This window comes from Bacillus rossius, chromosome 1 (genome assembly GCF_032445375.1).
Source record: "Bacillus rossius redtenbacheri isolate Brsri chromosome 1, Brsri_v3, whole genome shotgun sequence".
Classification (NCBI taxonomy): Eukaryota; Metazoa; Arthropoda; class Insecta; order Phasmatodea; family Bacillidae; genus Bacillus; species Bacillus rossius.
The window spans coordinates 311,857,964-311,871,651 of NC_086330.1; the positions used below are offsets into that span (position 1 = coordinate 311,857,964).

The 13,688-nt window shown below is 35.2% G+C and overlaps 1 protein-coding gene across 9 annotated transcripts in view; it reads left to right on the forward strand.

Annotated features, from left to right (window-relative positions):
• Window positions 1-13,688, forward strand: part of LOC134527909 (polypyrimidine tract-binding protein 1) — a 797,394-nt gene that overhangs the window by 731,446 nt on the left and 52,260 nt on the right. For 7 of the 9 annotated variants that reach the window (XM_063360936.1, XM_063360934.1, XM_063360940.1 and 4 more), the window contains 3 exons: window positions 9,756-9,807; window positions 10,892-10,950; window positions 12,603-12,861. In XM_063360936.1, the coding sequence (XP_063217006.1) occupies window positions 9,756-9,807; window positions 10,892-10,950; window positions 12,603-12,861 (370 nt within the window). The remainder of the gene's footprint in view (window positions 1-9,755; window positions 9,808-10,891; window positions 10,951-12,602; window positions 12,862-13,688) is intronic. The other 2 variants (XM_063360937.1, XM_063360939.1) reach the window with 1 other exon arrangement.

Below are 13,688 nucleotides of genomic sequence, written 5' to 3' on the forward strand. Positions count from 1 at the left end.
CACAGCTCGCAACTATAACTCGCAAAGAGCTCCAAACAATTCAAACTCGGGCCAGGAGTGATTCAACGACAAAGTTCAAGCGGAGTCTTGCCCAGCAGTGACGAGAAAATCAAACAACCGATAGTTGAGCTCAAAACTTCAAAAAGTCAGATTGGGGGCGTACGTAAGTTATTGTAAACACAAACGTAAACTTTGTTCAAACTTCATGGGATTTCAGTATATTATAGCGCAGGGTCGTAGCAACTCAAAGATGACTTGTAGTGTTTCTTACGTCTTAGTAACGCAAATACCTTATGTCTCATCCGTATGCACTTAAACTACTAGTGATATCCACATCTAGCTCAGGCAGGAATAAAGACAAGCCCAGGTTTCAATCTGTCGCACTCTCGTACTCAATAGGAACGTTGCCACCGCTCACACTAATACGCCAAGTCCTTAACAGTTAGTCGTTAAGCATAGGTCATTCTAGCTGTCGATCTCTTCAACAAATCGACTAAGTCCCAACAGCATTCCTCTTGCAACGAAATACTATCACTTCGTCGTGCGAAATATTGCAAGTTCCACTTGAGGTGCTAGTAATTATTTCCATCACAACTGCTTATGAATCAAATGACGATGACATACCCTACGGACCGGGCAGCGTGGCGGTGGGCAAGGCACGTCCATGAGCACAGCGACGGCAGTCTTCTCTCGGGGTGTTCGTCGGCGGTCGTCTACCTGCCGACTCCGCTTCCACCTCTGCTGCAGTCTCAGGACCAGGGGTTTGTATGCCCGGAATCCAGGCTCGGAACCACCAGGAAGAACATTCTGCAACCTTCTGCACTGGAGTCTGATATTTGGCCTTCGGCTCTCACGATTCAGTAACTATTATTTACTACTGGGACTTAATTTTTTCTGTGGAAGCCTTTTTTTCTAGCAGGAACCTTTTTTTAGTGATGCATTACCGGTGGCTAACCTTCCAAGGGTCACGCTTGAAACTAAGCGCTTCATACAGTACAGAACAACCAAACAGTCAAGATACAAACAATAGGGGTGGGGGGAGAGATCATAATGGTTGTATCTTTCACACTATGTAAAAAAATGCTAACGATGCAAACTGTGTGTGATGTATATGTTATCTTGCTGAATAGACATGATGTAAAGGGGGGAGTGACAGATAGCACAGGGAAAACGGGGACGCAAGTCAGGGAAAATTGGCAGAAGGAAGAGAGAGAGGACACCCCGAGTGTTCAAAACTGTTACTGTTTCAGTAGCGGGTGTGTTACAATTTTGTGTGGCACTTTTTCAATCCCCACTAATAAAACTTAAACTAGCCGACTCATACGGAATTACTCAGTTCGCACCAAATCGTTTTGTGTGGCATTCCATTCTTTAAAAATTTGGGAGAAATGACATTTTGAAGAAGAATAGAAAAAAGTAAACGGGTGTTGTACAAAAGAAGACATGTAATTGAACATATTAGTACAAATAGCTGTTACACATATTTTTACAGAAGTACCTATTATATTAAAATATACCAATAATATACGCGTCTACAAAACCTCTTTAAATACAATGTTGGAAGTGATGATGTGATCATCTTTCACTTTTTGGTTGTACGTATCTTCAATACTAACTGATGCTATGAGAAGTAAATTTAAGAGGTGATGTTTGTAGTTTGTTTGTGATATAAAATATCAACAGTGAATTCAAAATTAATTGTTTATAAGAAAAGTCTGACGTGCCAGAAGTTTTGGTTCAGTGGTTTTTTGGTGGAATTTTTTGGTTAATTTGCAGGATCATCTAAGATTTCTTTATCATAAGTTCTGTTTATTATGACGGAAGTGCAATTAAAAAAAAATATATGTAAACGCTGATGTTTCAAGTGATATCCGATTCGATATCTATCGAAAAATCGACGCATCCATTAAAGTATCTCCTCGTAGATGATTTTAAATCTCAAATTTAAGAGAAGTGGTACATTTTTAGACCGTGGGTCTATTCTTCGTCATTAGCCGGCACGATAAGCTTTAAAGTGAGGGGTAAATCATAGAATTTGATAAAGGAAAAATGAAGATCTCGCGGACCGGCAGAAAAACAGGCTAGAGAAATATATATATGATATATGTATAAGTAATGTGACATAACCAGTAAATTGATATTTTACAGAATTTTTATAAACGTACCAAGTTTTAGTGCTAATGCAGTATTATTCTTGATGTGTTGTACCATGATAGTGCATTGACTGTTTTGGAACTATCTTCTTCCTAAGCAACGCTAACAACCCCATTCTTATTCATTTCAGGAAGTTCTTTTTTTTTTTACCAAGATCAATTATTTTGTTATTGTCTTTTCTCCGTATGCTCACACACAACTCGGAACTTTCTGTCTTAGTCAGAACTCAACGATAGCATTCAGTGCAGCAACTACACTCGGGACTTTCACTCTCGGAACTCGTCGCTCACTCGGAGAGCCCACTCGCTCCCTCCCTCCCTCCCTCCCTCCCTCCCTCCCTCCCTCCCCTGATTCTAAACTCTCCCTTCTCCGACTCTAAACTCTCTCTTCTCCGACTCTAAACTCTCTGTCCCTTTTATGGTCACTGTGGCATTTCCAGATACTCGTATATCCAGCGGCAGCGGCCCGCCTTGCGAGCTGGACGTTGCACGGGACTTTACAACTGCCTGTAAACTGTTTTGTATATTACTGGCCTAACATATTTTGCTTCAGTGACTCTCAAACATTTGTAATTTTTTTTTACTGTTAACCTGGCCATATAATTATGAATGTGTAGCCAATTGTACAATTAATGAATTGGTTTTCAATGATTATAATTTTTTTAAATATTTATCATATAGCTTTAACCTTTGTTTTTACAAGAGAAGTGTGTGCAAGTCAGCTGAATAATTATGCTGACATTTAAGAAAGTTTTGACAGTTAGCAGAAAATACTTAACATTTCACACTATAATTAATGGAAATGATAGAAGCATCACCAGTCATGTTTAGGTTTTAAAAGTTGGTCTTATTGTTTCACATGTCATGGTTTTTTGTTTGTTTTAAATTTCGTCATTATTGTTAAATGATATTTATGTAATTTTTAAAACAATACCTTCCCTGCGTTAGTTATCTAGTCACCAATATTTTCAATACAGATTTTTCACTAAGTGAAATATAAGGAGTGAAAAACGTGCAGGGTGTTTAATCATCACCACTTACGCGACTTTTAACACCCATTATGTAACACTTAGTAATCATCATTTGGAAATATTTGTGACAATGAACAATAATGCAAGGGAGGTATTGTGTTTAAATTGACAGAAATAGCCTTTGCATAGTAGATAAACCTTAAAATTTTGTTTTTCAACAGTTCAAAATTTCTTGGGGTACCTACCTAGTTACTTTGCTAAAAACAATACTTTTGTCTCTTCTGGAGAGGCGTGGCAAACTCACCACCCAGCTAGGAGCAATGCAGTTTTTGTACCACACCAACTGCCGACTTCTCCGATTCGTAGCCGTCCCTAGTGAGTTTTGCGTCCCTGGTGATGGTTTGCCTCAAAACAATTAGTAAAGATGAGACTAAACCAAAACAGAGTGAAAGGGAACAGGTTTACCGTACGCAGGAATAAAAAAAATATTGGTTAAATTTAAACTTAATTTTATTTACACAAGCGAACCAAAGAAATCTGCCGCTGACAACCAATGATTACTCGTTGAATCCACAAAACATATTTTGTCATTTCCACACCAGCAACATTACGCCTGCTTGTGGGAATTTCAAATTTTTCGCGTTGCTTGATTACGTTGATATTTTACTAATTTTTGAAGAAATATCTCGTCTCAGTACCCTACAACTGCAGTCGCCTTAAAACTGTTATAGAAATAGCAACGCCTAATACTATGATACTAGCTAAACTTAAATGCCCACTGAATCCGTATATATTAAAAACATGTTCTTTACAAGTTATCAAAAAGTTTATAAATAATTTTACGTCTCTAATAAACGGGTCCGAAAAACGTATGCCTTTTCGCCGTAGCATAAAAAAAGTCTGTCCGACGAATTAATCTTTGTTACCAAGTCGGAACTGGTGCAAACGCCACTGGCAGTCGACGATTCATTGCGCCACGCAAGAAACCATTCGACCCCGTGTAGCGATGATGCCGTTGACTTAGTACGCTGGACGCATAAAGTTTTGATGGCAAGGTTGAAAGCACCTCTTCCTGTGGTTCCTTTCTACAGGGCACTTTAAAAATTTTCGTCATGACGGCGCAGTTTAAGTCCACAGGAGCGACGTAACAATGTGCGGTCACACACGCTGGTAGATTTAATAAACTATCATGGACCGATTCTCTATCAAAAATTGTTGAGGTTAATGTCTGCGTACAAAGTTTTTTACTCAGCCTTTATGCACTGTACTAACTCAGCACAATAAAAGCTTATGGTTTTTTTTTCCCTCCCATATGATTGAAAACTGTGAGAAGTCAGTTACTAATGCATGTCCAGGAAATACAAAATTGGGGGCAGTTAAAAAAAAAATTATTTACTGTTAAATTAAGTCTCTGCAAACAAACTAGCCGTGTTACACTCCACTCAAATCCAGCCCGGGATCTTACGCAAATCTGCTGAGATAAGTCTTCACACTAAAGTCATGTCGGGCTTTGCTAATAAAAGTTTAGTTGCAGCAAAATGAGGTTTAAACCAAAGGGACGAGGTGCGATGGAACAGACTTCCATCGGGACGTTCTTGCGGGCGGCGCCGGCCTGCAGAGAGGGGTGGCGTCGTCCAGTCCTAAGCCCCGTCGTGTTTCAAGCTTGTCCCACGCTCTTACACACGGCCAGCTCGCTAGTCCGCGAGATACTCCTCGCCCCCAGAGATATACAGATGGAGCATAAGGTCCGATTCTGTGCGAGGGGGGTGAAGCCAAAAGGGGAGGGGGGATTTAATTGTTCTACACGTACCAGTATGGCGACCGTTTGTTGACAAATATATCAGATGTACCTGAATTGGAGGTTAAATTGGAGAAAAATGTCTACTCTTATTATTACATTATTGTACTATTAAGATTCTTTTGGACTTTTAATAACCAGTAATGTTTTGACATAATTTTCTTCCTAACAGCTTAACTGCGGTCGTTAATGAAAGCAGGCTAGAACAGCCGATACAAATATAAACACACGGCTGCCATAAATACAGGGGGGTGGGGGGGGGGGGGACATTCTCCTTCAGTATCCTTTAATCTCTATGCTCGCGCCGCGCTGTCTGGCCCAAAGATTATCCACCTACGGAAAGATGGGAAACTCAATGTTATTTATTATGCTACTAGTTCTACACTAGCGCTCCAAGTTGTCACTCGCGGAACTAACAAAAAAAAACACCCGGCGGCGGGAAATTTGAATGTGGACATATGTGTGGTCTATTTAAAATAATTTTTTTTATGGAAATATTTCAACTAACATGTTTACTTTGACTGATGAATATCTTTTACAAAGGAAACTAAACAAGCAATTCTACAAGTAGAACTATTTGTATAGTTATTTATATGAATATTCAACTGTAAAAGTAAAATTGTTAGTTTTATTTCCTCTAAAAGTTTTGCTTTGTAACATAGTGTGTGTGGAATATAAAAATACGTATACACACATACATTTAATTAAATTTCTAAATTTATAATATATACTCGTTTTAATTACAGTAAATAAACCAAATGTAAAAAATATCAAATAAAAAAATTGCCACCTACTATTAGCTTACCTCATATAAAAAATTAAGATTTTGAATTAAAGCTTTACATTAATTGTTGTGAAAAACAAATTTGTATTACTGGGTTATAACTAGGTAAAGGCAAATGGAAAACTATTTTACAAAATGAAAGCACTGATAAAAATATACCAGTATCAAGTCCATTGTTTCTATGCTAGGCAAACAGATGAATCACAGGAATATGTTGTCAATGTATTGCATCTTCAAAATTGGACAAATTAAAAATATAAGAACAATGTGTTCAATTTTTATTACAACTTAAATTGAATAAAAAAACACATTTTTTGAATCTTTATTTATTAACAGCTTTATAATTTGCTAAAGGAAAGAAAATACAAAATAAACATTTGTGCATGTTTAACACCACAATTTACTAGGACTTCATAATTCTCTCCAGTCTCCACTATTACTTTCTTGAGTATCCTATTTAAAATTTGAGAACACCTGATTCGGAATATCTTAAGGAACATTAGTTGTTAACAAAAACACCATTTTCAGAATTTTCAATAAATTTCCTTGGTTGAGCACCTACTCTAGAAAATTACCCACTAAATTTTCAGGGAAGTAGCATTGCTGAGTGTTTATTGCTAAACACTCCCTAGACAGGTATGTTATACACTCTCATAACAGATATAGAGTTAGTTTTCCTAGGCATGACTTATTCAACAAGAATGGTATAATGATATATAGCAAGTGATATAATACATGGTTCTTACAAGTATACATTAAAAAATATATGTATATATAAATTGGTTCTGAGTTAATTCCTCAAACAAAACCAAAATCAAAAACTGAGTGCCTGCAGTTGCATCCTGAATTCTGATGGTAATAGAAAAAAAATGTATACCTAGTTTTATTCAAACATTGTTTTCATTCAAATTAAAATAGTGGTATCAAGGATGGTAACTAAAGTAAGAACAACTTGTAAAGACAGGCATTTGTTTGTTCTGTCCCACCACAATAATGTTTTCAAAAATAATGACTAGATACTTTATGGCCATCTGTGTTTGTGGTTGTATTGGATACTGTAAGTTTATTTATCATGTGTGCTTATTGGCTGCATTTGGAAGCATCATTTAGTGCAGACCCTGACATCGGCTAATAATATAATAATCCTATCAGCGACAGTGCTGAAATACCTTGTTACTCATCCTGGTTTACATGATATAGTAGAAATATAAATGTAGGTATTCTAAAAAAATAAAAATACAACGTGCATAAACATAACAAAAACAGCCAAAATACAAGGGTATACAAATTCTTTGCATTCAAATAACATTTTGAAGAAGTATTACTAAATCAAAATAGCTGCTTCAAAAGCACTAGTATATGGTTATTTCATTTATTGCTCTGAAGTCTAAAGTATCCACCATCCTGTTATTACTAAATTATTATAAAAAAAACATGTTTTTTCTCACACACACATATATCATTTGAAGCAATGGCAAATGTATGGTGTGATGGCTTCTAATCACTAATATAACCCCTGCTTTACAAATAGATTTTTAATGCTAAAACATTTACAAACAATTTAAAACGTGAATCTTTCCTAATCTATTTCACACACAAAACAGAATTATGATTCTCATGTTCTAAAATACCAAAAAATCAGATACAAAAATGAGAGTTGCTTGCAGCATAGGATTAATAAGTGTTTCACTCTAATATTGTGAGATGTTACATAGGTATTCAATTTGTACAATTCACATCTACTGTAAATTTTTTCAAAGTATTAAGTTTTCATACGCCTAGAAAAATTAAATTAACACTACATTGTGATTATGACTTCTGAGTTATCACGTATATATGCACTGCTGTAATATTTTAATTATAATTTACAATACCTATCATTGCTGTTCAGCATCTTTAAATAATGACATAAGAGACACAAAAAATTAAATATCAATCCTTGTGAACAGTGCTTAAGTTTATGGGATAGTACTATGTGAAAAATATTAAATAATAATAAAGTAAAATAAGATAACACTTCAAATGCAAAACCTCCATCAACTATAAATTACTTTGTGAGAACCGTAACTAATAATATCATTAACGTAAACCATGTCTTTTAATCAGCTGGTGGCAGCAGAAATGATTGTAAGGATTTAGTACTTGTTTTAGACAACACTAATTTTGGTCAACACATTATATATGTTTGGATGTGCTAAAACATTACAAATGTGGCTTTTCTAAAAATAAATAAAATTTTAAAATGGAATTTTGAAATTAAGACTGTAACCCAAACAAGAATGCCATTTTTGGCCAATATTGTTTTCCTATCACAATGCCAAAGCATTTAAAATGTAGCTGACCTAACCTAACCAACCTTTCACTTCAATTTTGTAGCACAACTTTGCTTGTTTCTTGGCGTTGAATGTGTCCACGAGTCCGAGACGACACTATTTGCAGGGAGAAAATCATCATCCAAGTAGCCAGAATTGTCCTTTGCTACAGGTACTGCTCCAAAAATCAGAGTTGTCTGGTTCTCGTCTCGAAACTGATTCCTTGCAAAGTGGTTCCCACAAAGGTACGAAGATGTCATACTTTGTACATCAAGTTTAGGATTCTTTGCAACGCCAGCCCATTTCTGGTACCTAAAAATATATATTTATACATTGTTAAATGATTACAATTTTGTCATAAAACATAATTTACAGGGGTAAAATTTTATGAGTGAAACTTTCAGCAAAAAAGTTTTAAAAAATTCTCAGAAATGTTTAATGTGCTGGTGGAAGGACATTGCAATATTTAGAGTACTTCATTAATTAAATAACTTTTTTTATGTAAAAGTGATGTTGATTGCTAAGTAGCATGTTTATTAATGTATTTAAAGTGAAGAGTTTGATTAGGTACAGTCAGTGTCAGTAACATTTGAATGCTATTGTCTTATGCTAGACATACCGGAAAAATGCTTAAGTTAGGTGAAGTAAAATGCTTATGCTAGAAAATAGAAGATCTACCCCAACCCGACAAATTTTAATTTCCATGTAACCCACCAATTTTTCCTTTTCATAGAACCTTAAACAACAGCATTCTTAATGTAACTGACCATACATAACCAAACATTTCTCTCTAATGTAAATAAAAAAAAACATAACTATCGAAGAATTGTTATGCCGGAAATAAAATGTACGTCAAGTAAAGAAGTACTGGAAATATTGTGTTACCCTCCGACAAAAAGCATTGACGGTAAGTACAGAAACATAACTGAGGTGAAGTTAGATTCGAATCTCATACGTTTCCGTAGGTACGTAAACAGTTTTCAGATTATTTGGAAATATTTCACCCGAAGTTGGTTTAAAATCAACATTAATTCACTTTTAACATGCGTTAACTTATTCTCGATACCCTCTTAAAGTGAACATACAATCATGAGTTTCACGAGACATTTAGTTTTGTTACCTCTCTTTCGAATTCCTAGGAAAACGAAATAATTTCTAATTCCTGGAAGTGGATGGACATCCCAAAGCAGCACACTTCCTACCATCCAAATAATTATTTTTCATTTCGCTTGAATAGAAAAGAAGGTTAACCCTTTTAAACTACTTAACCTAACATGAAAACCCGCCATTTTCAAATATCAACAGAAATAATAATAATAACAATAAATCGTTGACAGTAAGCGCTCCAAGTTGTCACTCAAGGAAACACAACATCGTGCACAAATTGCACATATAAGTTTCACGGGGCTGGTCTGGCCGTAGTCGCTCCAGTCCAGTTGATCGCCGCTCAGCATCGCGGCAGTGGCCCGAAATAAACACCCGTCACAGAGCGTAGTTTCCATATATGCGGACTTTCTCTTACACAGTCCAAATAATTATTTGCCAAAAACAAAATTTAAACATAAATTCAAAGAAAAATTAAACTCACCTAAACAAAATTATTGTCAACAAGTTAAATTATTAAAAAAACAAACCTAAAGGAAACAAATAATTTTAAGTATTGGAAACTAGGCTAGGAACGCCTTACTTCACTAAAATAAATAACTTATATACGTTGTATATTTTTTTCTTTTACAGATATTTACAAGATATGGTAAAGTCCTCAAAATTGTCACCTTCACCAAAAACAGTAAGTTTTTTTGTATGGTTCTTTATATTTGTGTAATACTGTTTTAATAACTTATTTTGAAAGATATTTTAAATGGTTTTATGTTTGAAATGTTTGTGTAGAAGCATCATGTAGTATTTTGAAGTATCTATACTTTTATGTTATTATAGTTCTTGGCAGATAAAATTGGAAAGAAAAAAAATATTTATAAATTTTCAGTGACAAATCAAACAATACAATTTTTTTCATGTAAGAATATGAATACTGAAATTTTGTATTAATACAGATGTGTAATTTTGTGAAGAAATAATGTTTCTTATTTTAAGGTAAAAATATATATCTCACAAACCAACGTTGTATACTGAAAATGAATGTAGATCTGTGCTAAGAAAATATTTTTCATAGACTGTATTTTATACTGTGCATTTATTCTTACAGACCATTCAAAATACATATTCATTTCCCAACCAATTAATTCCAGATAACAATAGTACTAAGAAATATAAGTAATATGTAAACACTGATTACTTAAAAAAAAAAAGGTACAAGCAGTTAATTTCCTTTTTATAGTGCATTAGTAACAAGGAAACTTAATATAAAAAAAGCAGTAAAATCCCATGAATGCATGGGATCAAATAAAAGTAATTTTTCAAGCAGTACAATAATAATGGAACACACAACCAGTAAGGACACAGTGGCAATAGGTATAGAAATACCTAGTTAACTCATTAGCAAAATTCCCCTAGCTCTTCCTTGTGCATATATCAACATAGTTCGAAAATCAGAATTGCCTTTCCAAACATTACGACAAACCAAACTTAATTTGTTTTCTCGTACGATCAATCCAGACAGCACGAGAGGCAATAGCTAAGGTAGAACCGGGGGTGTATAGGATTTCTTCTTTATAAATATATATTAGGCGAGCGAAGCGAAATGCTGCTCATTTCATTTCCTTGATGGAAGTAACTTTGACTCACAAAGTTTTAAATTAAATTAAAACTTGAAAGTGAACGTTCAGTTATTGCTTAGAAAATACTAATTGTTATAAAACGGTTATTAGAGTTTGTTATTCTGTGATAAACTGTACAAGCATGTTTGTTTGCAGATACGTTCCAAGCTCTGATACAATATCCGGATGTTGTCACTGCACAAGCTGCGAAACTGGTAAGCCAAGCTGTACTGATTTCTAATTTAATGGAATGATTCCATGCATATGTTTATACTTTGGTGCTGTATGTAGTATTCAGTTTTTATAGGATGCAAACTTTGACCTTCAGTTTAATTTCTCTTAAACATGATCAGGAGAGGAAGTTTTTGCCATTGTTTTGGACAGCTAGAATTGTTGGTGATTTTGGTGACATTTGGTGTATGATGGGTCAATTTTAGTCATAATAATTTTTTAATTACTAAATTTACATTGGTTTTCTTAAGTTCTTTTCAAAGCTATTTTGTGAATAAAAAATGTATTGTTGGTTCGATGACAGGGTGTAAGTTAATCCAAGATTTTGATCTTACTGGAGATGAATACTGGTGTACTATGCTTTGTTGTGTCCTATATAGAAGAAATACTCTGGTAGTAAAAACATTAGAGGTTTGTCTAGCAACTTAATTGGGTTGAAAGAAAAGGAGCAAATAAAGATCAAATATTTACTGGCAAAAAGTAAATAGCATGAATTGCTGACAAAAACATATTAGTTTACCAGGGTGTCTACAAATCGGTCAAGAAAAAATAACAATGTTGGAGTACTAGTCCGGAAAATGTTCATAAGTAAACTCATAATGGAGCTGGAAACTTGTATTTTGAGCAGCGTTTTTCCAACTTGCATTTTGTTTTTTGACCCTCTTACTTTATTTACAGCTAGCTGTACATTAAGTAATAGAGTAACTGGAGACCATCCACTTAAATCATGTGGCAATTAGATGTTAGGTTCTTAACATAAAAATTTGCATTTACCTGTGGATATTAAATTTATTTCATGTTATAATTTTGCTTATTATTTAAAAATTCCTGCATGATAATAAAAAACTTATGAGACATTTTATTTAAAGATTCTGAAATTGATTCACCAGTTATTTGTAGACACCATGATAAAACCTTCAGAAGAGAACATCTTGAAATAATCTCCTTTTTAGGATTAAAGAAATATAGACTTGATAGCATCAAGGACTTTAGTTATATTTCAGAAAGTAATAAAGTTGTTATCAAGTTATATATTATTGGTATATGTTCATTTTTAATGCACTGTGTGCTAGTAATCTAAATGACACTGTCTTTGCTTCAGAGCAGAAATTGTAATAAAATCACGATGTCACCAACAATATACATTTCAATGCAACTTGGTGTATTCTGGTCTGTACTAGACTAGGATGACAGTTTTATAGGTATTTAGTTTCTAGAAACAGCAGGTCAATGTTTACATTACAAAAATCGTTCTTACGTAGTAATTTCGAGCAATTAATACAATTGTTGCAGTCAACACTACTTTCTGTGTTGGTGGTCATTGTGTTGACTGTTTGGAAATAACTCTCTGAGTGGATTCTGAGGGTGTTTAGACTAGTGATGTTTTATGTGAAGTAGTGATGTAAATATGTGTGATGAGTAGTTTTAAAATTAAGATTTTTTTTTTTAGTATATGAACACCCATTTTTTGTTCCGAAATTGAAGAGTGGGTGCTTATTGCAGTAGTTTTAATATTCAGTTATCGCTGTGCATTCATTTACTACCATTATTTAGTCGTAGTGCTTGGTATTAAACAACGAGGTTGTGCCTGTCTGGGCAATGTTGTGAACGTGCCTGATTGGTGTGGTGTGCACAGTCACTGGACGGGCAGAACATCTACAACTCGTGCTGCACGCTGCGCATCGAGTACTCGAAGCTATCGAGCCTGAACGTGAAGTACAACAACGACAAGAGCCGGGACTACACGAACCCCAGCCTGCCGACGGGAGACCCGGGCCTGGACGCGACCCTGGCCCTGGGGGGTGAGTTACTCCCTCAGCTGTTGTTAGCCGGGGCCGGGGGGCGGCACAGGGGAGTGGCCCAGGAGTCGGCCGCGGCCCGCCTCACTGCAGCAGGTAGCTAGCTCTCTCTTCCCTCCGCGGCTGGAGGGTCCTGCTCCTCGGCAGGCCCACTCCCCGCGGCCCAGTGTGCCTGCCGAGCTGTGCGACCATCCAGCTGCCCAGCGTTTCCTTGGCTTTGTGTGTGTTTCGTTTGTCTTTCATTACGTTTTGTTCTGCTCCTGCTATTACCAATGATTAAAAATAATTTTCATTTGAAACATTAACATTTGTATTTTGTATGTGAATAAGTGATCATCAAAGAGAGATGGAAAAGGGACAGATCTTTTGGAAGTCCACGTTCAAGGTGGAATGACCAGGTGATGAAGGATTTGGAGGCTAAAGGAATTTATTGGAAAATAGGAGAGCATCAGTTATAGAAGAATGTTAAGAGATTGTGTGGAATACTGTTAGTCATCAAATTGGAAACTTCAGAAAATTAAATTTGTTAATAAATAAGTAGCGTGGCTGTACTAAGTTGCTACTTTATTTATATTATTTTTCTTCATTGGTAATGAATTATGAACAATGTGTCTGCACGTGCCATAATTTGTTTTTATTCAAATTTTATTTTGGTTCAATTACTTAAATTTTATTTGTTGCATACATAATATGTTTAATTTAATGTGGTATGTTTGTTAGCCTACACACAAATTATGTATTTTAGTGTTGTGCTTTTTCTCATTTGTTGGGTGCACTAACAATTCAGTTTGTTTCAAATAAGTGTTTATATCCCTGTCTTAACCCTTTCTCTCTCTCTCTCTCTCTCTCTCTCTCTCTCTCTCTCTCTCTATTTCTCACACTCTCTCTATCTGCCGCTCCCAGGTGGCTTGCAATATTGTTTA